We start from the raw sequence: 26,696 nt of genomic DNA, 5'->3' as shown, positions 1-26,696 counted from the left end.
TCCACAACTTCACAAGAACTGCCGTCTTCCACTAAAACATGTTGCTCATTTCCTCCAGGTTATTTCAGTCTCCCATCTGCCACCTTCTCGGCCGCTGAAATTCTCACCCGTGCCTTCATCACCTCCAGACTTTATTACTGTAACGGTGTTCTTTAAGCATAATCAGCCAAAGCCAACAATAAACTCCAGCACATAAAATACAACTGTAGTATGTACAACGGTATATACTACTACTGCTGCTTGCCTGGTTTCCCACACCGGATCTCTTGACCACGTCACCTCCAGTTCTCCAGAAGCAGCCCTGACTTCCTGTCCCTCAACGTGTCCACGACAAAGTCCTCCTTCTTACCCACAATGCCCTCCATTAGCAGGCTACCTCACCAACTTGCTCCACGTCAAAGCCGAAGCTAAGAGACCGGACCTTCTCCAAAGTTGCTGAGTCAATATTTTCTGGAATCAACCTGTTGCTGCGGCAGCTTTTCCTCCAGCTTCGCTCCTTCAGACACTGACGTTTTTCTGCAGACTTCTTTGTAAAATAGCTGAAGGTCAGTCAGAGTCTCGGCACAGATTTTCTAATGAACTTATACGTGTTCTTTAATCGTCCCACTCAGTCATATGAGGTTACTTCAGTCTAGAACGTTCCACTGCAGCTCTGGTCGTGCGTTTAGGGTTGTTGTCCTGCTGGAAGGTGAACCTGCAGCCGGGTCAAAGGTCTTTAGCAGAAACCGGTTTTTGTCCAGGTTTGCCCTGGACTCTGACCGGTGTCTTTGTCTCTGCTGAAGTGAAGCCTCCCCACAGCATGACCCTGTCACCACCATGTTTTACTGCAGAGCTGGTTTATTCAGGGTGATTATAGAGGGTTAGGCCTTATGGGACCACATGCTATTTGTAATAATCACAGAGACTGTCTGTGTTGCTAGTCCCGTGCAAAACATTATAACATGATGTGAAGCTTAAAAAATAAAAACAACTGAACATGCTATTGTCTCTTTAAATACAGATTTTTCTCCCAGCATGTACCACAGATTGATGAGATCACACACGTACTCTGCTTGTTGGCTCACTGACTTTAAACGTTATCTTTACAAGCATGCAGAAGCTTATCACATTCCCGTTCCACAGGAAAATCATGAAGCTGAGCTTCATTTAAATGAACCATGTTCATCCACAATCATACAAATGCAGAAAAACTTGTTTTTAAAAAAAATAATAATCAAAGACGTTCTCATCTATGAAGATTGATGTGACCAGGCTGGGTTCCCATCCTGTCATAACCTGGCTGTTGCATTCCAAATGAGCTTTGGGTCCTGCCAGGGAATTATTATTTTTTTCCGCCAGCTCAAATGGAAAAAAAAAGTTTGATTAAAGCATGAAGGAAACATCCCAGATAGCAGGGACTATTTAAAAAAGAAAAAAGAAAAAAAGCAACAGGTGAAACGGCATCAGTTTATCAGGAAAGCAGCTGGAGGCAAAGTCTCCTGTCAAAACACAACAGGAATCTGACTTTAAGCCTCCACTTCAGCAACGTTTTAACAAGTAACAGACGTTACGCACAAGTGTTTTTGCAATAAAATAATTTAACTGAACTAATAATCATAAATATGTCATTCACTAGGACAAAAAAAAGACATATTCCAAAACAAACAAGGCCCAATGTGCCTAGCAAACTGGTTCTGTCAGCCTGGGTGCCAACAAATGCAACAACTGCCTGCACTGGCTACTGCCACCTGTACTGCCAGTACAGGTTGGCGGCTCAATCCAAAATATCCACAGTATCGATACCAAGTCAGTATCGGATCAATACGAGCCTATTAATATTGATACCTTAGTTTCAGATAACCCCCTTAAAATTTTATTTCATTTTTGTGTTGTAGATGCTTTGATCTTTTTTCCCCCCACTTCATTTAGGAAGCAGTGCAGAAACATTTGTTCTGTTTTGCTCTTGCTTTGGATAAAAGTTTACCAAATGTGCGTCTCCTAGGTTTAAAAAAATAATAATTCAAAGAAAGAACTTCAAAGCCACCTAAATATCAACATATCAAACGTAAGTGATAAAAAGTATCGGTATTGGTATCAGTATTGGCGATACTGGCCCTGATTTACTTGGTGCACCAAAATATTGAATAGAGTTATTCATCGGGAGTGAAAAAAAAAGATAAAAATAAAACATCTCACTGGACTCATTAAAAGGAAATAAAGTTACCAATTTGATCAATGATTGCTGCATCAAAAAATGAAAAACAAGCAAAAGCCAACATGTTTAATAGCAAAGTACACTTTGCTAAAGTACTGTCATGAAAAAAAAGCCTTCCAGAATGAAAAGCAGAGAAGACAGTAGAATATTGCAGATGGAATACAGCAAGAACATTTATTATTTTAATTTTATTATTAGAACAGAAGATAATACAAATGATAATTAAAATGAAGGAAATCAAAAAAGATCAAATTAAATAAAGTAGTTACATAAAAATCATTAAAGTTTCTAACTGTGGCATTGAGAACTGGTCCCCTGGTGTGGGGGCCCTAAGCAACCCCCACACCAGGGGGCCCCCAAGAGCACCAAGCTCTACATATGTATAACTAAATGCTTTTACACCCAAAAGACTATTTTTATATTATTTTTAATGTTGTTACACAAATAATGGCTCAATATCTGCCTGCTGTTTGCTGCTGCCACTGTTGGGTTAATATAACATATCAAACTTGTTTTCTGTACATTTAGTGTTAATCAGGTGATGTTCTGTTCACATAGTTAAAATTCTATGGCATGCTTAGAAAACTCACTGCATTTCTAAATCCAATTTATTTTATATTTCCTCTACAGTCTAAAGTCATAATAACACCTCATGTAAACTAATTACAAATTACTAATGATAACAGGCATGTTACACACATAGAGTAACCTGTAGGAACTATGAAACATCTGTTGTTGAGTTGTTGGTTTTGGGGAAAAATGAAAATCTACTTCGGGCCCCAAAAAGACTTGGGCCGGCCCTGGTGGCGTTGGAAAAAGAAAATCAGTATTTGTTTGGGAAACATAATCTAAAAGTGTTTTAAAGTCCGGACTAAATCAGACTCTAAATGAACCGACCAGCCTTTTGCCCGCATGTTTTCTGCACAGATTAATATCGCAGAGATTAAAGCAGCTCTGATTTCTCCTCTTACTCCATCTGCTTCCATCCCCGCTGCGTCTCCGGAGTCCAGCCTCAGTCTCTGAGACCGTGTTCGTGTGTGTGTGTGTGCGTGTGTGTGTGTGTGTGTGTCATCAGGGGTGTGGACGCCACGGAGAGGCGTGGGCCGCATCCACATCTCAGCCATAAAGAGCCCGCTTCACCTGCAGCAGCAGCGGCAGCGGCACTCAGGTCGACCCGGTTCGCGGTCTGTTTCGCTTCCATCGCCAAGGTCCCCCGTGATTGGCTGAGCGCTCTCCCTATAGCCCGCCCCTCCGCCCCTCCACTTGCAGACGCGCAGGGACTCTTCGCTGACTCTTGTTTCCTTCCTGCGCTCTGAGTCTGGGAGCACGTCCCCGGGGCTGAATCGCAGAAAAGCAGAGAGCAGACGGAGCCGCGCGCCATGGCAGCTACGCACAGCAGCGAGTACCGGGCCTACCTGCGGAACGCCATGGACGTCGAGGCCGGGCAGCAGCGCTTCCCGCCGGTGCCGAGCTCGGAGCCGACCTACCGATCGCTGTTCATCGGGACCCTGGCTGTTATGGGAATACTTCAGGTGGCCTCCAGCGTCGCGATCTTGTTGCACCTGACCGGTTACCTGCACGAGGTAGGCGCACTGAAGCATCGCGCTTGGCGAATGCGATCGGGCTCTGCAAAAGGAGAAAGAAAAAGAAAAGAGAGAGAGAGAGAGAGAGAGAAAACCATTCTTCAAAACCTTTGTCAACGAGCGAGTTCAGATAGTCCGACAACAAAAACCTGGGCTCTTTGCGCAATAACTCCCCAGAGAGCCATAAAGCGAGAGATAAGCAGAGCTCGGGCTTTATGAAGCGGGCGGTGTGTTCTCTCAGAAGTGAAGCAACCCGCTGCCGTGCAGGGAGCCCAGGCGGCGTGAGACAAAGTGCAGTCCTCGGTGCGCCCTGCTGCGTCTCCTTGCACGCGCACACCGAGCTGCCTGGTGGCATCGCGCGAGCCCCTGGCAGGCGAACTTCCACTGGGAGAGATGCGCGCGCGGTCGCCCGAGTCACTCTCCCCCGCCGCGGCGCTCAGATGACATCTCCAGCAGGCGTCCTACGTCTTCCTCGCCTTGTTTGCAGATTCGCAGATGTTTTCACTTGAGCCTGTCGGCTCTCATGCGCGTGTTTACATGCCATCAGCGGCTTCCAATTGCCATTTATGAGTCACGAGTTGTAAACTTTGAAGGATAAGCAGAGCTGTTTTTTCCAGAGAGGTCTGACCGAGTTCAAGTGTTTTTTGGTTGTTGTTTTTTTTTAACATTGTTGCTCGTATAAGGAATGCAGAGCCCTTATTCTAGGGTACAAATGCTTCAAAAATAGCTATTCATCAAGTTCTGTCCTCGGCTGTCTCTTTCTAGCTACACAGCGGTCTCGCTGTTGTATAATTGTCATGTCACAACAAGCAAAGAGAGCAGACCGCATGTCCGCTATGTCAGGATCCTCAGAGTTCACCTGGGGAGCGTTTGTTGCCCTCCGGCACCCTGACAAATTGGTTCCAGTGTTCTGGTGGGCTATGTGGGTAAAAATGTGGGTATAGGGGGGATAGAGTCTTTAAAAACAGAAAGAGGGATGGGAGAGAGAGGAGAAGGAAGGTTGAGGAAGGTGTTTCTGGATTGTGATGCAGGGTTGAACTGAATTTGGCACCGCTTGTTTGTTCAGAGCTCAGAAGCAGACCTCCACCCGTGGAGCTTCCTGACGGTGGTGGTGGGGGGGGAATCAAAGCCATGAGCTGGTCTGAGTTGGTTTCAAACGAAACTCTCTGATCTGACTGGAACATCGTTTCTGTATGGATTTGATTTTGCTTGTTGCAGTGGAAAGCAGAGAAACATGTGGAACATAATTCAACCTCCCCCTCACACACACACCGACACGCGCAAAACTTTTTGACAGGCCTGCTGGAGATTGTCTTCTTCTGACACCTTTCTGTTGGAGAGGCCCTCACCGTTCTAACCTGCCCCCCCCTCTCTCTCTCTCTGCAGGTGGACCTGTCACCGTCTTCCCGTCCTTCCCTGGAGATGGAGGTGAGTCAGGCTAACTTCATCTAACGTGTTTCCCTTTTGGCTGACATCTATCACATGTTGCTCTGTTACAAACACAAACTTCAAGATATTTTCACTTGAGTCTCATAGGATTGTAAATGACTGATTAACTGCGAAGAGGTAGAACAAAAGGTACACAGTCTTCTAGCCCTTTTCTGGAATAAGTCATGAATAAAATCCAATCACATGTGTGTGTGTGTGTGTGTGTGTGTGTGTGTGGGTGTGTGTGTGTGTGGGTGTGTGAATTAAGACGTTCCGTTTCTGGCCTCAGAGGTTCCGTAGAGAACAAAACGCCGTGGAGACGGAGGGTCACGGCAGACGGGTCAGGGAGGATGTGGTGGGGAAGCTTAAAGCGAGGTTAGGTCAGAACATCTCACAGAACTCAGTCCAGTCCATCATCTGATCACGGAGAGAGGACGGACTGACCAAGACATGACCTTCCACCTAAAGCTAAAGGTTGGGGAAAGAGAGCGTTGATCAGAGAAGCAGACAAGATGGCAACTGTGGAGGAGAAATCCCCAGCTCAGCTGGTTGATGCGGTTCACAGGACAACTTTTTGTTGTACATTTTAGTTCTTTGGAAGCTGTTTTTGAAAGAAAGTCATATTTGGGTCCACTTACGGTTAGATCAAACTTGTTCATTAGCTACAACGGCCCAGTCTAAGTCCAGAAGTTAATACTTTTTTGAAGGGCCACTTTGTTTACAGAGACTTTATAATCCGTTTTATTGATGGTTTCTGTTGGGTGTGGTTTTTATTTCCGTTTTATGTACTGTTTTTGTTTGGATGTTTAAAACATCTTTCAGTTCCAGTGTTGAGTCCATCATCTCACTTCAGTCCATCATCATCTGATCACGGTGATCAAACGATCAAAAAACATACAAAATGAACGTTTTTTTGGTCGAACTTGCATAAGTTTCCCAGTACTTGAGAATGGTCCCAAAACAACAATATTACCATTTATTGCAGTAATTACTAGGACAGTTTATTGTCCAGCAAAATTTGTGATTGTCACAGACTTATCCATAGAAAACTATGAAGTTCTGCTCTGTTTTTCCACATTGGCTCTTCATGGAAGTCCAGTAAACTACATCGCCTCTCATGATTGCACTGCATCACATATGCAGATGCCTGCCGGTGTTCTACTATTAATGTTCCTGGAAAAACAGCTGGGATCTTGAAATGCCTCCAGTATCAGTTTCTGAGCCAAACACAACCTCCCAAAGGCGGATGTAGCTCCGGCAATGATTTGAAGCACACCAGGTATTTCTCCTTGTCGCCGTCGAAGGAGGAAGTAGAGCGTATTTACTCGCGCTGGTGTGTTTTTAAAGGAGTCGAATTAGCATCAGCAGTTTTTTGGAGTCATGATTTTCCCACGGGTGTATTTCCTGTGTAGCCAAGCACAAAACCCCCAGCTGGTTGTGCGGGGCTGGAGCGAGGTCAGACCGCAGGAACACAAACACCTCCAGAGACAATAAAAAAAGGGCTTCTCACTTCAGATTATTTTTTTCTTTCCTCGACTCCGTCGGCTTCCCTTTTGCTGTGCGCTGGACAGTAAGTTTGCAGCCCTCTCACTGGCTGGCGTCAGCGGTTGCAGTGTTTTCTTGGAAGTCATTTCGGGCATCAGATGTTGAATTCTTAATTGCTGAAGTCATTTTTTTTCTCCTTTTTTCAAACTGTTGGAAGCTGCTGCCCTTTCTTGGCATGGGCTTTTACCAACCCAAAGCACAGCCTATTGAGAAAGCGAAACAACATAAAACGATCTTTGCTTTCTGCGTTTTTTGTCCATGATGCTTTAAGTTCCCATGAAATTCCACGCTTGTTTGCCCTGGGTTATCCCTGGTAAGGACTGGGGTTAAAGCTTAGTGGGTTAGGTTTACGGTGAGGGTTAGGGTCCTAGTGGAGTCCTGAGAGGAACCACCCACCCTGTCTTGGACTGAGGAACTCTGTTTTTGTTTTCCCCAAAGAGTACAGGAAGTGATTGTTCTGGGCTTTATGGTGCATCAGGTTGACACTTGACCCTCACCACGTTGAGCTAGGGGTCAGCGCCGAAGCCGCACAGGGACTTTGTTTGACAGCGGTGCCTCCGCACGCCTGTGGTCGGTGGTGAGAACGCAGGGCCGTGAATCAGCCACCGCTCATGATCTGAGTGTTTATAATGTGCGTAGATCTGTGGAAGAAGTCCGCTGCGTTGTGAAACACAAAAAGAGACGGTCCGCTTTGGTGGCCGCGCTCTTGAGTGAGAGGACTTTTGTTCTTGAGCAGGATCTCTGAAACCACTCGTCAACATAATAGACATGTTGAGTGATGTATGTGGTGAGCAGTTAAAAGGCTGAGTTGAAGTCTGCGTGCACTGCGGTGATCAAGGACGGCGCATGTGCAACTAAGTCAGCCGTAGCCGGGCGCAGTCTCCTGGAGAGAGGGTTTCTCTTCCACTCGCAAGGGAAAAGAGCAGTGCCTTGCAAAAAGTGTCATTATTGCTCCAGCCCTTTTTACTTTAAGTCAAGTTACAACCATCAACATCAACGTGTTTCGTTTGGGATCTTATGTGAGAGACTAACGCAAAGTTGCGCACAATTGTGAAATGCTACACGCTCTTCAAAATTCAGGGGCACCAGGAAGACATGGCCGACAGGAGGAACTCTGGAGGAGCTGGAGAGAGGAGCGGCTCAGGCATTTCTTATGCATTCCAAACAATAACTTGTTGACTATGTGTTGGGCATTCCAGGAATCTGGTGTTAGCAAAACCAAACAAACATCAACAAAAGAATGTAAAGCTTCTTTTGAGAGAAAGCAGAGCTTGGCAGTGTGTATGGGAAGAGGGATGTAGCTAAATGCTAAAAAACAGCATTTTTTTAGCCGGAACTCCAATGGAATGGGAAATATTCACATGTTAGAATGGCCCAGTCAAAGCCCACCTAAATGTAGTAGAGAAATAATGTTTATAAATAAAGAGCTATTTAAAAAAAAGAAAAGAAGGTGCAAACATTTTGGTCTGTAGCTGTGTACCGGCTGCCCTTCTGATTGGCCACCGCAACTAGAGCTGCCAACCACTTTCTTCGTTGCGCACATAGATATCAGCATTTCAGATTCAGACTGAAGACCATTTTATATAGGATAAAAAAAATGTCCCCCGCCCCTCTTTCTTAGCTTCAGATATTTTCATTCAGTTCATTGCAGGGAAGTCAGATAAAATCGTAACTTTAGCATGCCACCCTTCTAGACACTCCCCCCAGCCTGTAGCTGCAGTGAATGGAGCTTCTGCAAAACAGTAACTCAAGCCGACTATATACAAATGCATGCCACACTCTTCACTTGTTCAAACAATATCCTATAAAGTATACTGAGGTTTGCAGTTGCAACTTTAGAAAATGTGAATTCTTGAGCAAGGCACTATATATTTGCTACCTCACCACAAATTAGGACGGATCCTACAATTAAAGGTTCCAAGGAGAAGCAGCTATTCCTTAACCTTGGCTAGATTCTTCCGCCCGTCACATTCCAAGACGCTGCTCTGTAAAAATGTTTGTGTAGCAAATTGTTTTTGGATGACAGCACTAATCTTAAGCTGAAGCAGTTTGTGTGGACTTGTGAACAAAATGCTAAGAGCAACATTAACTCATTGCATTGTTGCAAAACCCATGTTAACAGTGTTTCTTTGAGCTGTTTTTGGACTGACTGACTGACTGTGTGTGGTTTCCAAGTGCTTAAAAAGCACTAATCCTTTCATCTACACTTTCCATTCCATCGCATTTTTTCAATAATGACTGAGTTATGGTGAGATAACAGTGCCAGGATTCCTGAAATTACTGGTTTGAAGGAAACTACCCTCAGCCCATAAAACAAGTTTAAACATCTTTAGGGATGTAATAACAGCCCAATCTGTCAATCACTGCAAAATCTTCACATGGATTTTGCTTCTGCAAAACTTTGCACATGTGAAGAAATGCATCAAAGTGGGAGACCGTTAGGAGTCCCGTTTCGCTTGCGCTTCGTGGTCTCTTGGGTAAACTCAATCATGTAGGTAGAGGCAGAAAACAACACTTCAGCCTGATGTGTTAAACTCTTGCCAGAAGTGTAGGAGACTTGGCAGCTCCGGCGCTGTAAGTGTTTACTCGCATGGAAACCATGTTTTCGTTGAGTGTATATGCTCGGTCTTGCCTGAAGACAACCCTGCTCAGTCCAAATACGGTTTATGCCAAATCTGGGAGAAGCTCAGCCACTCCGAGAAGTTCCCCTCGCCACGGGGGCCTCCAGCTGTAAATACGACCACGGACATAGAAGAGACTTAGCGAAGGGAAGATGATATACACAGATATATAGTCCATAGACGCCCCTATGCTTAACGTCTGCGTATACTCCCACTCAGAGCCATTACAAGCAGCCTGTCATTTAGAGTGAAAGCAGAGCTAAGCTGTGGTAGGTTATGTCCAAATCTTTTTGTTGCTTAAGGAAAAGGCTTCTTGTAATTGCAGGGCTCCAAATTACAAACTTCAATTGTAATCAAACACACGCAAAAGGACGTGCACACACGCAACGCAGGCGACTGCTGATGGTTTTTGACCTTTTGGTTTACGAGTGGATGTTTGCTGAACTAGCCTTTGTTTTTCTCTACAGAGTGAACCAGTGGTGCACGCCCTGAAAGACCCAAGAAAAAAAGTCAGGTGCAAACCTCCCAAAGACGCCACAACGCCCTCCGCCCATCTACCAATCAGAGCACCTCAGGAGTTCACTAAGAGTGAGTCAAGCCAATGTAACATGTCTTCCTTTGAACTTTTGTAGTAAATTTGCAGTCTGGAAGCTTTGTCTCCCCCCGCTGGCACTGCCAATAAATACACAAACATTGTCCATGTGTGGTAATGTCGTTAGGGTGTCTGTAGGAACACAGTCAAACCCAAATCGGATACCAACTCCTCCAAGAGCTTAAGCGTGATGTCTGTTGGTCCTAAAAGAACGTCCTCTTCTGTTAAATATCTCCAAATGGATAAATTACATCCTTACTGATCCATCCACATGTTCTCATTATTCCGTCTGTTTGGGTTTTGTTAGACTATATTCATACCACAAAACATGTCCATTTCCCATTCGGACCATTAGATTAGAAGGTTTTTCTACTCAGTTACTACAGAGTATATTACAGAGTATAAATTTCAGATGCTCACATTCTACATCTTAAATTCTACATTCTGCATCCATTTGACAACAAATGTGGAATCTTATAGTTTTAGTAAAGATGATAAAAACATAATTTTTATTCCTTTTTGATTCTTGTTCCAACTTGGAACATCCGCAAACCAAGACCTAAACATCCATAAACTGTTTATGGATGTGCATTAGCTGATCATGGTATAATTGAATGACTTATACATTTAGCTTGCATTTAATGTTAGATTTAGAGATAAGTGGGGGCATGATGTTCTTTTTTTCCCCTTTTCTTTTCAATAGCTTCCCAATGATTTCACAATCTTATGAAGTGCTTTCATCCACGTGGTTAGCAATTTCCCTCCAACTAACGACTGTTCTCTGGTTTTTGTTTTTACTGAGAAGTTAAAAAAAACAGAAAATTGTAGTCAATGATTTTACTTTAGAGCTATGGATTAAACCCATTTGAATGACACAACTTTTTATGAACTTTGTGATGCTGTGAGAGCTCTGGTATGAAACTCCCCACCCCCCAAAACAAACCATCTTCCTCCTACCACTTCCTGTCGTCTTCTTCTTCATTTCTGCCAGTACAGGCGTTGATCACGTGATTTGTGTGATGTTAAAAAGGTGTTAGTGTTGCAGTTTTGTGAAATACATCAAATTCAACAATGCCAAAAAACTTCCTCACCCTAGCGCAAAAACGTTTTATCAAAAAATGTGTTTTTCAGAATCTGCATTTCTATTAGGCAGGCTTATTTTCAGAATTTCACTTTGCTCAATTTTACGGTTAACAGAAACGTAGCTACTGAAACTTTTTTTTTTTTCAGTTATTATTTGCACTTTGGCCTTGATGACGTGGTCCGACGTCAACTCCACGTTTCTGACTTCAATTTTCTCAAACTAAACCATATAATCCATCAACACTTGTTTGATACCAACAACCAAATATTCTGGTTTTGTTCAGAATCAAACAAATGTAAACTTTTCTGACTCTTTTTGTTCTCGTCATCTCGCAGAGGACTACAGCATGATCAACATCAAGTGGGACGATCTGCACGGAAACCTCCACAAAATGAGCTACGATGACGGGAACCTGCTGGTGAGGGAATCGGGCCTCTACTACGTCTACGTGAAAACCTGCTTCCGCTACTACAACATTGGCGGTCCAGACGAGGGCCGCGAGGCCAGGACGCGCCCTCCGGACGTGAGCAAGGCCCAGCTCATCCAGTACGTCTACCATAAGAGCATCAAACAGAACAGCAGGAAGGTGTTGCTGATGAAGACGGGAAGCACCAAGCAGTGGAACAACACGAGTTACAACATGTACTGCGCCCAGCAGAGCCGAGTGGTCCCCCTGGTGGAGGGAGACGCCTTGTTTGTCGAAGTGTCTAACGCTTGGCTGCTGGACCAGGAGGCGGAAGGGACGTACTTTGGGGCTGTAAAGTGGGGTAACTGAAACTTTGTCACCGGCGGAGCAAACATGCTACTGAACATTTTTCTAACCGATGGAACCACTTTTAGGGGATCAGTGATGTTGAATTGTCGAACCAGTTTGGTTTCGGTTTTACGCCACCACGTGTGTTTGGTTGTACGCCACATTGCCTTTCATCCAACAGCCCTGGAGACTTTTGTCAGGTGAACTAAAAAAGACAAAAAAAACAAAAAACAAAAGGGTTTAAAAAACGGAACCTTTTTACTTTCCCACAGAGCTTCTTGATTAAACATTTACCAGCACTGGAGTTTAAAGGACGTTTTTTTAGTGTGCTGCAATTTGCATGCCAGTGGATTTTGGCTCAGAGTCCCACATAGAGTCAGCATCCGTATATGTTTTAGTAATACAAACAACAAGGGAGCAACGAAGAAAGTGAGCTTCGAGGCAGGAAGGAGTTTTCGGTGCTCAGTGTTGGGCAAAATGTCCAGAAGGACACTAGGGTAGAGAGTTATCAGTGTCTCAGACACAGCAGTGAGCGCATGAATGTTTTCCTAAAAGTTTTAGGTGGTTTGAAAAAGGCATCCTCACATTGGTTCAATTGGAAATGAGCAGTCAGGTGATAATATTCTTATGTTGTGCTTACATTCTCAATGTTGGAATGAAAACCTTAAAAGGTTAGGCCACAGCATTGAAGTGAGGTTCTTTAAAGTAATTATCAGTAATGTCTCTCTCATCGGTTGTAGAAATATTTAACTCTGAACTTGTTGGAAAAATAAGTACGTCCTCTAAGGGGTGGAAGCTAATAAGTCAGATACACGGTATAAATCGCTGGCTTGGTGAAGCAGCTGACTGTGAGTCTGCTGGGATAATTGTGAAACTATGAGACCTGGAAAACACGTTAGCATGTCATGTTTACACAGCTAATGCAAAATCAGAGCTGAAGAGGTGAATCTGGTGGATTCATACACCCAGCTGGGTCACCAAGGTGACGCCAATAAGGAACATGGAGGTTGTTCAACAACAGACCCAACAACTGCTTCTGTCCTACTGAATGTTTTCAGCTTGAGCTGATTTAAACACCTATGTTAGCTAAAACAGATTGACTAGCTTGTTAGCTTCCACCACTACAGGGTGGGGCTGGATGATATCGGTTGATATCAATGATTATTTATTATTTTTTTTGTTTTAAATATCTGAAATGTTGCCAAACTGGTGGTGTGACCTTTCCTGTTTTATCCACAGTCTTAACACCTTAAACTGCCACTGCACCGGTTACTCAACAAGATGTTGCTAGGTAACCAAAGAGCGAGTTAGTTAGTTTATACCACCCACCGGTTGAGCATTTAATGCCTTTTCCTCTGCCTACACCCCCCAGAATGTTGTTTGGTTCTGGATCAGAGTTCAGTGTATATTCTATATATTGAATATTCTATCAGACGTATTATCTATTGATATTGATCACGTGTCCATCACAATATACTTTGTTACTGATTTTATTGTCCAGCCCTATCGAAGGGATTTAGTTACTTTCCATCAAACTCACGGCGCTATGACGACCGTCTACCGTAGGTAAGAGTATTGTTACTGATAATAACTTCACACACCTTACCTCAAAAAATCCAAACCAACCTGAACAAAACCAATGTGTCCTCCAAAAGATTCATCCAGTTTTCTAATGTTGCCATCAACTGCAATAACCTGACAATGTCATTAAAACCAAAGAGGAAATGACACCTGCTTGTTTTAATTGTGACAACCAAGAAGCGATGAAGATAGCTGGACTGTCTGACTGTAAAAGGACATGAATGGACTTGTTGTCCTTAACAAGGGGAACCAAACTGAGTTTGGTTCAGCTTTTAACTTAAATTTAAATTTTTCATTTATCTCTAACTCGAGCTAAATGGGAATATGCATTTAATATTTATTTATTAGCTATAGAGGTACAGGTCATCGTTAAAGTGATTTGTCCACTGTAAAATCATGTACATTTTTTTTTGTCTGTTTGACATTCATTATGCAGCACTTAAAGTTAATATTAGAAACACGTTTTGTTTGTAAAACACAGGGGCTTTATTTCAAATTATATATTTATGTATCTTGATTATTTTATTTTTTTGACAATTCTGTGTACGTACCTAGCCAAAAAGCAACATGGATTTATTATTGTTCTACAAGACTGTAGCATACCTGTAAGAGCTTCATTGATTGTTTTTCCACATCCCTTTTTATTATTTATGTTTGTGTAAGTTTTAATAAAATCCTGCTTTTGTAGCACCGGTTTAAGTGTGCGGTTTTTACAATGATTGAACCACACAGGAAGATGCAGACATTGCAGAAATATTTATACCCACTGATTTTTTTTTCTCATATTTTTTAGCAACAAATATTAGCGTATTTATATGGAATTTCTTGTGGTAGACACAAGGATGATAATAATTTGGTTGTTTTTTATGTATATATATATATATATATATATATATATAGTTAGCTTTATTTAGGTTTTAGGGTGTTTGCTCATTTTTATTACTTACTAGTAAAATGTTGATTAGCTTACTTTAGTTTTTATCAGTTATAATGGTTTTACTTTTTTCATACTTTGGTTCATCTTTAGGGGCAGAATTAAAAAAAGTCTAGGTATTGCAATGTTATTGTAATACATTAGTTGGGTAATGAAAAATCAACAGAAAATACCATTTTCCAAAAATTTTTTATTCAATTATGGTTGAACAACCATCAGATGTTGGGGGCTTCTTCCAACATCTGATGTAAACTGACTGCTTATGCCATCAGACTAATAAGCTAATAAATAGATTCACAAAAACAAAGAATATTACATCTATAATTCCTGTATGTTATGGTTAGTTTTATAAACGCACAATATAGTACCAGTTAGTTTTCCCCCCACCAGTTAACTATTTAGTTTTTATTTACTTCAGTTAACAAAAAATGTTTTCTCAATTTCAGTTTTCGCTACTTTGCTAGTTTTGATTAACTATAGTTCTTTTCTTTTTTTATTTTAAAGTTAAAATAAAGAAACAAGATGGGCTGAGGTTGTAATGTGAACTGGGCAGTAAATACTTTTTTCAAGCTCTTCCACACACTGCAGCCTGTCGGTGAGAGCTCTGTGATTAGCTGCTCTGTAATCTCGGTGAAAATTCTGCTGCATTCCAGCCAAACGAATGAAGTCACACTGTTCCTTTGCTTCCCTGCCCCTCTGGTCAGAGCAGTCCACCAGTTCATAACACAGATACAAGTTGTGTAGAGACGCCGCCCACTGCTGCTGCAGCCCCGACCCGCTAACTCGCAGCAGACATTTGGACTGGTGCAGAAAAGGGGGAAAAAAAAGGAAAGGAAAACGAGCAAAGGCTGCTGGGAATAATGATAGGATAAATAGGATTTTATTACTTCACTGTGATGTGTGTGAGCTGTTAGGATCACTCAGTCCCTCAGAGAGAAATATTCGAACCAACAAGAACCTCTGTTGCCCTCCCCTGGGTGTTCACCAGGATATGGTCGGAAGATGGTTTGGGCTTGGAAATACGACATAAATATGGCGATTTTTCAGATCAGATGGCCGAAGGAACTGACTGACGGGGAAGCAGCAAGAGAAATGCCTGAAATAGGTGACTTTTTAACAAGGTTTTTTTCTTTTTTAAGTAACAGAGTTTTGTAAGAGAAACAATTGAGCTGCGGTGTCCATAGGGCTACTCTGTTTCAGACTTACATAGCTTGGACTAGGAGTATAAACAATGGACTATAGTGCGCCACTGTTTTTATGTGACTCGATTTCTCAATTGTTGGCACTCAGCAGAAACCATTAAAATGTGTTGTGTCAGTAAACATTATGGGAAGCTTGGCGTCCACTGGAAACCCACCCAAACACACACACACACACACGCACACACACACACACACACACTGAAACAAATAGACCCAAGAGTCAAACCTCAGCAGACAATATGTACTCGAAACATTAGTCTAGCTTTCCACAGTATATTAGTGACAGAATCTATGGCAGATGGCGAATTTATGGTTTTCTGCAGGGCATGGTCCATGTGACCTTATGGGAAATGCAAATCATGAATATTAAAATGTTGAATAACCTCTCTTCTCTTCCCAATGTGGGTGGTCGTCCTTTAAACCCGAGTATTCCAACAGAACAAGCATGAAGTCAGATCTCAGATGCTTTCTGGATCTGCTGAGGGAACATGTAACGGCACTATAGAGAGAGATCCATTGGTGTTTATCTGAGTTATCCACCAGGCTGTTTTAAAACGCATTTTAAGATCTAAGGAATTTTTTTTGGCTGAGAACATAGTTCATGACTACATCAATGACAGAAGGTTTTCCCAGTCTCTGACCACTTAGCTCAAACAAGCGAGTCCTGCAGCGGTTCAGAAGTTGTTCGGGGTTTTTTGTGAGGTGGATGACTCAACCCAATACAACACAATCCAGACCAATAGATGTCAATGACAAGATATCTCATCTGTTTTTCAATTTCCTTTAGATTGAGGCATTATGTGTCTCTTTTTAATCACTCAGCCTGCTTCGTGTTGACAGACGTGAAGCATTGAGGTGATTTTTTTTTTTTTTAGTAATCAGGCCTGGATGTGGCTAGTAGAAAAAGTGTTTAATCACAGTTAATTTATAAATAAATGTAAGGGATGATTATAGAGGATGATGGATTTGTAGAGATTTGTTTCCATAATAAGTAAACTTTTCACTGAAAAAAACTATTTTTTGTATCTATTCAGGTTATCTTGGTTTAAGTTTAGTGCTTTTGAGATTTTTATGCCTTCAAGACATGACTGTAATCTCCCTACCAGATTGGATTCATCAGGACTTATGTACACTGTTATGCTGATGATAGTCAGCAATATCTCATTTGTCTGTGACGATTTTTTAAATTTGGAAGCACATAATAAAACAAATTGGGTCCCAGCACAGAGCTCTGCGGTGCTCCTTATGTAACGCTGGAGTGTGAGGCGGATTTATCGCTCACATGATCAAACAGGCAGGATTTAAACCAGCCTGGTGCTGCTCCCTTCATACCTACAACATCTTCAAGCCTTTCTAAGAGAACATGATGGTCAACTGTGTCAAAAGCAGCAAACCAGAACAGACAAAAGTCCATTATTTGAGGATAAGAGAATATCATTTGTAAATTTCAGAACTGCTGATTTAGTGCTATGATGAACTGAAATCTGATTGGAACTCCTCAAACAGATCATCATGTTTCAAGGACTTTAGATCACAAAGGAAGAAAAGACATTGGTCTGAAATTTATTAAGTCATCTTAATCAAGAGAAGGTTTATTAAGAAAAAGGTTTAATTGCACCCTTTACTTAAGAAACCTTCTCTTGGAAAGCCTGGGATACATGCCTGTTTAGCATCGGATAGATTAATCACATCTATAGTGGGGGCAGTAACCAAAGGGAACACTTCCATAAATATGCTGGCTCAACATGCAAGCTGAAGCTTAAAATGAAGCTAATATGTTTGATAACTCAGAAAGCTAAACCGACTTCAGGTTCTACAGTTACATTCAGTAATCCGGCCAACAATCTGATTTTTCATATAATCAATTCTATTTAAGGAGGATTCCATAGAATCGTTACTGCTGAGAGTCGATGACTCTGTGTAAGTTTGACAACTCTGGTAAAGTACACATCTCTGAGTTAAAGCAAGGAACCAACCTCCTTCTCCACAATGGTATATGTGTTAAACTTAGTGCTTTTCCAATCATTTTGACCACTCAAAGTGCCAAGTTATACACCGACACACAGATCAGTCGGCATGTGGCAGGAGGACGCTGGAATTGAACCTACAACCTTCCGATCACAAGACGACTCTACCCCTACCCACAGAGCCACAGTCGCCCACCGAGCCTGTATCACGATGAACAAGAACACCAGAGTGTGAAGGGCCAGAGACGGTGAGGAAATTAAGAAATGGGACAGATTTGTTTTGAAAGTTTGTTACATCATCTGTTTGAAAAATATCTACTATAAAGACGTTTTCTCTGACTTGGTGTACTCAGGTAAAATAAAGTGAGAGGTTATTTAGAAATGGTTGGACAGGGCAGATTTGTGGAGAGGTGCTGTTAGTTCTTCACTCTCAATCCCATATTGTCAGCACAAGGTCTAGACTGTAGAGTATGAGGACAAGAGTGGGCAGGACTGTGGATACTTTGAGTGAAGCCAGTTGAGTCACAGCTAGCATTAAAGGCTTCATTTAAGCTATCACTTTCAGTAATGGTAAAATCCCCCACTGAAATGACTTCATCTGTATTCAACAGTAAATCAGATAACAACAAACTAGAACAAAATTGTAGGACAGACGCTCACAAAATTTAGTCGTAGTTTCCATCTGAAAATGGCCATTATACAGAATGTTACACATTCTAAGTTTTTCTTTATTTATTCCTCTCTAGAATAAAGGCACACTTTGCAGTAAGTATAACAAGCTAATGTAATATTTTGAGGTGTGGATGACCTAAAATCATATTAGCAGCAGCGAACATATTACAGTACTTTAAACGAGAGCAGGACTGACAAGTTTACGGCGAGGAACGTTTGCTCGTAGAAAATCCAAATAAGAAGGAGAAAGAAAACCACATGGGGGCTCACAGAAAGCAGGAGCAGAAACAAAGTAAACATTCAAATGTGACAATGAGTGAGAAAGAAAAACAGGAGCATAAATATTGCGATTTGATTAGTAGGTTGGGAACAGGTGAGGCTAATTAAGTGAATGTGGAACATCTGTGGAGGACACAGTGAGGCTGGAGACACAGAAAGTTTGTAAACAGGAGAAAAAACACCGAGAGACGATAACTGAACATGAAGAGCTGAAGGAAACACAGCGGTGATCAGAAATATAACCCGGAGTTTAACTGGGTCAGAGCTGAGCACCAAGCATGACGTAGTAGGGCACAGCAGAAATAATTCACATCGGAAAGGGATTCATTAACAACATTTCTTTTAAAATTTCAGACAACTGACACTCGTGATGTGTTTCGTACTATGAAATACAGGAAACCAATGATTCTAAGCACAAAACACCTTCATCCTTTTTGCAAAAAAAAACAAACCACATTATAGAATTACAGGGGTAAGAACTGACTTTCACATTCTGCACAGAATACTTGTCTGCTGGACTGCTTTTCTGCACATGCCTCTTTAGCTGCGTTTTCATTCTAAATGTGTGTAAAACTTTGTCCATGTTCCGCTACTGTCGAAAAAAATAAATAAAAAAGAAATACAATTTTACAATTGTGGTGTTTCCATTAAATAAAAAAACAAGTTAAAATAAGTTTGTTCACGCGATGAGTCGTTAAAGAAACATGCCGCACCATCATCCTCTGACCACTTCCTGTCATCCTCTTCTTCGTGGTTTACTCCAGTGGTAACATCAAGTTGTTATTATGTTACTTGTGTGATGTGAAAAAAAGTGTTTCCATCGCAGTTTTGTGAAATAAAACACTTTCAATACAGCCAGAAAAAAAATTAAAAAATAAACCCCACTTCATCCTTGCACCGAAACTTTTTAACGAAAAATACGTTTTTTTGAATTTGGCGTGTTTGCATTGAGTATTTTTATTTTCAAAATGTTAATTTTTGCACTTATACTCAGAGGGAACCCAGCTAATTTTAGCACATTTCAAAGTAATTAAATAACCATGAGATTCAAACATCTGACCTAAACTATTCTGCACTTCTAGGAGCAGACTGGATGAAAACGTTTGTGCTCCGCCTTATAAAAATCGTCTATTGTTTGAGTCAAAAACATCATCTGTAATTTAAATATTTCTTTTTTTTAATCCAAAAATGGTCCCACATTGAACACACCGTGCCTGCATTGTGATGAGAAATTCAGTCTCTAAATGCAAAACAGCCATTTTCATTTACAAGCGGGTCCTCCCAATAATGGTATTCAACTAGACTGGAGATTTTTACAGCAGTGGGACTCTTCTCTTAATTTTTCCACAAAAAAAACACCAAAATTTTAGAAACTCCATGAAAATGCTATTTAAATCCCTCAAATCAATAATTTGTGTCATTTAAAGCCTAATAGCTAACTTCAAATTGAACAGCCCTTCTTGTCTGTGTCTGTGCCCATGGCGATGGCGGTAAAAAGCAATTACTCTCATTAAAAGGAATCGGGACGCGCGCTTTTCGCCCCTGCCGACAGGTTTTCGTGTTACGCTGCAGCGTAAAGAGCTCCCTGCAGAACACACAGCGAACAGAACTGTATTCATGTCTGTTCTGGTTTTACGATGCTTCATCTCCATCAGACATTATTTCACACTCCTCTCCCTGTGGCTGAGTGAGGAGGTGGAGCTGTTGATTCAGAAAAACAAAGTTATGGGCTGGAAAATATATCAGGGTGTTTTCCCCCCATAAGCTGCCCATGAGGCATTAGTATGGACTCATTAGCTAAAAATGGGTGCTTAGTTTTATATGGCTTTGCGGTTTGGGGGAAATTGAGCTGTGAGAAGTCAGGTTTATCGAGCAGCTTGGGGGGGCGCGGGGTTGGGTTGGGGGTTGTTTCTGCGCAGGCTTCTGCACACTTTTACACATCGACATCTCCACGCCGTTACACAATTTCAGCCGTGTATCAGCGTATAAAATTGTGCCCACACACGTCAAACACCCATGGACAACCAAATGCATGTTCTGCTGAATCAGCATGTCCTGCTATTTTTACAAGCTGGGCCCCCGCCCTCTGTCTTCACCCCAGTGTAGCTCAGATGTTTCAGTTGTTTGATGTCTGACAGCTTTACCACTTGGCTAATGCTAACATTAGCGATTATTAAAACAATAATAGAGAGAGCTTTACAGGCCGCGCTCCAGACGCATGGGCGTGAGATAGCAGGAGGGTTATTACTGTAACCGGGGCTCTGTCATCTTCTGTGAGAGCTGCCGGCCAAGTTTGTGAGTGTGTGTTGGTGTGTGTTTGCACGTGCCATGCCACCTCTGAGAATGTGTGTCAGCCATAACGGGATCTTTAATCAAAGCCTACACCCTTCAACTACGTGCTACAGGGTGAAGTAATGAGCGTACATTTAGTAATGCTACAGCAGACATGACAATAACATGACAATAACATGACAATAACATGACAGAATCAAAGCATGTGCTTCTGGTTAAACACCAAAGAGAGAACACCCAAAGTTTCCCCTTTGGTAACTTAAAACACTGCAGTTTATTTTTAAGTGTATGTTGTTCCTTAATTCAATCCAGTTGGTTTAGTTTAATCAGTTTCACTTAATTTGTTGGAACAAACGTAGAATGCAGAGAAACTTCTGTTAGTTTATCTGGAGAAACTACTCACTTTACCTTATCAGGGGTCTCAAACTCCAGTCCTGGAGGGCCGCAGTCCTGCAACCTTTAGATGTGCCTCTGCTGCACCACCTGAATAGAATAATTAGGTCATTAGCAAGACTCTGGAGAACTGATCTACACAAGCAGGAGGTAATTAAGCCATTTCATTCCAGCGTTTTGTACTTGTGGCACATCGAAAGGACAGTGGCCCTTGAGGACTGGAGTTTGACACCTGTGCCTTAGATCAACATTTAGCATTAAACTTTCTGATATTGAAACAAGACCTAGAGAAACTCCTGTTAGATTACAAATCTAGAACAAACTTCAAAAGTGCCATCTACCTTATAGAATCAGACATGGAGAACCAACATCTAGTTTTATCAGATCAAGAATCCAGAGAAACCCCTACGGACGACTTATTCTTATTAAACATGGGGAGCCAATACGTAGTTTTATACTTTTCAATTTTTGTCTTTCTTTTGGTTTGTTGTTTTGTTTGTATTTTTCTTCTACAGGTTGGGCCATAAGTTTCCATACATAGAAAAAAATAAACATTTTATATTGGACAACCGTTTTTATTTTTGTGGGACTCTGTGAAACCGCTGCACGTCTTGGACCACTTCATGGTTGATCTGCAAACATTTCCGGTCTTCTGAAACTTGCAAATAAGTTTTGCCACAGTGTCGTGTGTGTGATGCTCGTTCCATGTTTTCTGTTAAAGTTTCGTGCAACCGTGCGACTGCTTCCTGATCCAGCCATCAGTATAACTTCAATTCTTTACTCTTTTCTCAAACGCATCTTCTTGGGTATCTGAAATATAAAAGAAATATACATTTTACATTCTTCTATGTATGGAAACTTACAGCCCAGCCTGTAATTCATGGAAAGCACTTTGAATTGCCGTGTTGCTGAAAATGTGATATATATAAATATGTGCTATATATATATAATACACTGCTCAAAAAAATAAAGGGAACACTTAAACAACACAATATAACTCCAAGTAAATCAAACTTCTGTGAAATCAAACTGTCCACTTAGGAAGCAACACTGATTGACAATCAATTTCACCTGCTGTTGTGCAAATGGAATAGACAACAGGTGGAAATTATTGGCAATTAGCAAGACACACTCAATAAAGGAGTGGTTCTGCAGTTGGGACCACAGACCACTTCTCAGTACCTATGCTGTCTGGCTGATGTTTTGGTCAGTTTTGAATGTTGGTGGTGCTTTCACACTCGTGGTAGCATGAGACGGACTCCACAACCCACACAAGTGGCTCAGGTAGTGCAGCTCATCCAGAATGGCACATCAATGCGAGCTGTGGCAAGAATGTTTGCTGTGTCTGTCAGCGTAGTGTCCAGAGGCTGGAGGCGCTACCAGGAGACAGGCCAGTACACCAGGAGACGTGGAGGAGGCCGTAGGAGGGCAACAACCCAGCAGCAGGACCGCTACCTCCGCCTTTGTCCAAGAAGGAACAGGAGGAGCACTGCCAGAGCCCTGCGAAATGACCTCCAGCAGGCCACAAATGTGCATGTGTCTGCACAAACGGTTAGAAACCGACTCCATGAGGATGGTATGAGGGCCCGACGTCCACAGATGGGGGTTGTGCTCACAACCCAACACCGTGCAGGACGCTTGGCATTTGCCAGAGAACACCAGGATTGGCAAATTCGCCACTGGCGCCTTGTGCTCTTCACAGATGAAAGCAGGTTCACACTGAGCACATGTGACAGAGGTGACAGAGTCTGGAGACGCCGTGGAGAGCGGTCTGCTGCCTGCAACATCATTCAGCATGACCGGTTTGGCGGTGGGTCAGTAATGGTGTGGGGTGGCATTTCTTTGGAGGGCCGCACAGCCCTCCATGTGCTCGCCAGAGGTAGCCTGACTGCCATTAGGTACCGAGATGAGATCCTCAGACCCCTTGTGAGACCATATGCTGGTGCGGTTGGCCCTGGGTTCCTCCTAATGCAGGACAATGCTAGACCTCATGTGGCTGGAGTGTGTCAGCAGTTCCTGCAAGATGAAGGCATTGAAGCTATGGACTGGCCAGCCCGTTCCCCAGACCTGAATCTGATTGAGCACATCTGGGACATCATGTCTCGCTCCATCCACCAACGTCACGTTGCACCACAGACTGTCCAGGAGTTGGCGGATGCTTTAGTCCAGGTCTGGGAGGAGATCCCTCAGGAGACCGTCCACCACCTCATCAGGAGCATGCCCAGGCGTTGTAGGGAGGTCATACAGGCACGTGGAGGCCACACACAATACTGAGCCTCATTTTGACTTGTTTTAAGGACATTACATTAAAGTTGGATCAGCATGTAGTGTTATTTCACTTTAATTTTGTGTGTGGCTCCAAATCCAGGCCTCCATTGGTTAATAAATTTGATTTCCATTGATGATTTTTGTGTGATTTTGTTGTCAGCACATTCAACTTTGTACAGAACAAAGTATTCAATGAGAATATTTCTTTCATTCAGATCTAGGATGTGTTATTTGAGTGTTCCCTTTATTTTTTTGAGCAGTGTATATATAAATAGACTTAGACTGACTTTATTGTCATTTTGCATGCACAGGGTGTATACAGAACGAAATTTCGTTGCATACAGCTCAGGACAATGTTTTGAGCTTCCAATGTTGTGAGGTTACTCCAGAATAAAATAAAATACAGTATAAAATATGAATATAAATCTAAATATAAAGTGCAGGAATGACAGTAAAATATAAGTTATTTAGCTATGTACATGTGCAAGGTATAAAGTGGAGACCAGTTTTTGAGTGCAGTCCAGTTAAGAGTTCAGCAGTCTGATGGCAAGTGGGAAAAAGCTGTTTCGGAACCTGGTGGACCTGCACTGGACGCTGCGGAACCTCTTTCCAGAGGGCAGCAGGGAGAACAGTCCATGGTGGGGGTGTGAGGGGTCACTGATGATGTTTCGGCCTCGTGACACGCAGCGCTGGGATGAAATGAAGAATTACCTTAATTTTTTTCAGTTAAACGGTTGGTTTTAACTCAATTAAGTGAAAGCGTGGAGCCGTCACCATAGCATAGCACCATAGCAGAGAATAACAATTATTTCATGCTACATTATGAAAATTGTACTGCTCTAACAATATTATTCATGTTTGTACAATATCCTGTTGCATTATTAAAAAACTCCTTTCACATTTGAACAATATCTCGGTTATCATGTGCCTATTTTTCATGCTAAAACACACATCTTCTCACATTCTTACATTGTAATATGTATGATGTATGAACATGTTCATACACAAACAAAGATGCTTTCCTGCTGGAATGTAAAACGTTTGTGTTGTGGTGGCTGTTAGAGAGCCAAATTCCAGACAAGCAGTGGAGTGTGACATTAGATTCATTTATTTCGTAAAGAAGAAGAAGAAGAAAGAAGCAGACTTTAAACGACTTGACAAGGTGGAACCAAAACGAGAAACAGGCCCGACAACAATCTAAGAAAATAAATACAAATACACATGAAGCATAACACGTAAACTTAGTTTACCAGACGAAGAAGTGAACAGCAAACCTAAATACCACGCATGAAAAATAAAAAAAAAACAAAGACTTACACAAGAACATGGCAGGAATAATCTGAAGGGAAAAGCTAATAATCAGGGCTAAAGTATAAACTATAAAACTAGACATGAACGGGCATGACGAGACCTGATGAGCAACGAGGAAGAGAAACTGACAGAGCATGAGAAGACTTACACTAGGACTAAGCAAACACAACAGAACCTATTCAGGAAGGGGAACACCAGAATAACTTATAAAAACAGATCTACCAGAAAGAACTAATGATGCAAAAACTATGAACCATAAATAACCCATAACAAAACCACAAACCAAAACAGCCAAGAATCATGACACATTTCACTTGGAGAAACGTCATCCACCACTCCATCTGAAGGCTTCACAGTGTGTAAAAGAGTCAAGACGCCACAATAATTTGCGGTGATTTCTGACCAGTTCTGTCTCTGCTCAACCCAGCATGGGGCCAGCTGGATCTGGAAACGTCTCACGGTACTCTGCCTGACTACACAGCCAGGTCCAGTTTTTTCCACTTCCAATACCGATACAGATATCGATATGTTGGCCGATACTGATCTGATACAGAAAAACATTCCTGAATTGACTTAAAATGTTTCTTTGTTTATTTTTTTTCTTTTAACACAGACAAATGTACAGAACTACGCAGTTATTAAATAAGCATCAGTGAAGCACAATTAAGTTCACAAGTTTGGTCAAACATGTAAAAACAACACAACGTTTGTTTGTTCAGTCAGTGCAAACATGAGTAAAACAATCGATGTAAAATAAATGTAATGAAGAAACCGAAACGGTTGACTACCTAAATAATGAACTGTTACAAACTTTCATTCAAATGGTTCAGAATTAGGAATTCCAAATACAAGGTAAAAAAATAAAAAATAACAAAGCATATCACTCAGAACACAAAGCATAGAGTTTGACTGAATAGATCTGCCCTTATGGATCGAGCACATATTGTTGCGGACAATTGTATATTTTTTGTGAGTAAAGACAGGAGGATGTTTTATCAACATTTTTACAGATTGTTTGAATTTCTGTCAGTAATAATTAGATATAGATGTTTACACAGTGCATGCTTTAATACAGGTTAGAGCTGCTGCTGACTGACTCATCTGTTGAGTCTGGTAAAAGATACAGGGACAAGTTAAATATCTGAATATCTTGGTAATTATTTTTCTTCACTGATTAAATGCTGGTGAAATGGAGGCAACCAGAAGTCTGTAGCTAGACTACCTATGCTAAATCGTTGCTCTCACATAGTCTACCCACTTTTCTTGGAGAAAAACATTGTTACAAATTGACTCCCTTTTTCTCTTTCTCCCTCTCTCTCTGTTTTTTTAATCGGACATTTTTTTTTCTTGTCTGCACAGTGACTTCCAGTCGTTCTTGTCTTGTACGGACTGCCTGCTGAACACCGTCAGTGTCGACTGCGCTAAGCAGGAACAAACCATTTCATGCAAATCGTGTTCAGTTCAAATGTGGATATTTGCTTTTTGGTCTGGGAGAGGGTAGAGTTTAATTTTTACTAATAGCAAGTTTAAAAATGATGTCATTCATTTTATTATTGACAGGACCCCCAAAATGTTTTTATTTTATTTCTATTAAATAAAAAAAAGGATTTGTTGTGGGGGTTCCCTGTTGATCAGAGGTCCTTGGAATTGTCAAAGCTTCTCTGCTCAGGTTTAGTTCACACAAAGTGGCCTTGTGCTGCGCAGTCACAACACAAGTGACCACATAGCAAAACTGAAGCACAGTTCATTTGTTTTACTGAAATGCTTATGTTGAAACAATAAAATATTCTCTCTGACAGTTTTAGGACGGCTGCATTTTTTGTTACATTTCAAGCCTACAAAGCTAAGAATTGTAATTACCGGTAATTGTGACTAATTACAGCACTAGAGTGTGATTAACCTAATGCTGTTCAATCGACTGGTAGCACGAATAAAACTTTAACTGTACAACACCATTTCCTCTAAAATAAATCCATTATATCTCTGAGTGACAGAC

The 26,696-nt window shown here is 41.7% G+C and overlaps 1 protein-coding gene across 1 annotated transcript; it reads left to right on the top strand.

Annotated features, from left to right (window-relative positions):
• Positions 1-2,438: 2,438 nt before the first annotated feature.
• On the top strand, positions 2,439-14,061 carry tnfsf11 (TNF superfamily member 11). Its single transcript, XM_005816316.2, has 4 exons — positions 2,439-3,777; positions 5,164-5,205; positions 9,839-9,959; positions 11,383-14,061. Exons 1-4 carry the CDS (start codon positions 3,574-3,576, stop codon positions 11,820-11,822), a joined length of 807 nt encoding a protein of 268 aa, XP_005816373.1. The 5' UTR covers positions 2,439-3,573; the 3' UTR covers positions 11,823-14,061.
• Positions 14,062-26,696: the final 12,635 nt, after the last annotated feature.

This window comes from Xiphophorus maculatus, chromosome 7, assembly GCF_002775205.1.
Source record: "Xiphophorus maculatus strain JP 163 A chromosome 7, X_maculatus-5.0-male, whole genome shotgun sequence".
Taxonomy (NCBI): Eukaryota; Metazoa; Chordata; class Actinopteri; order Cyprinodontiformes; family Poeciliidae; genus Xiphophorus; species Xiphophorus maculatus.
Note: the sequence above shows the minus strand (reverse complement) of the source record. Positions and strands in the feature narration are given on the sequence as shown.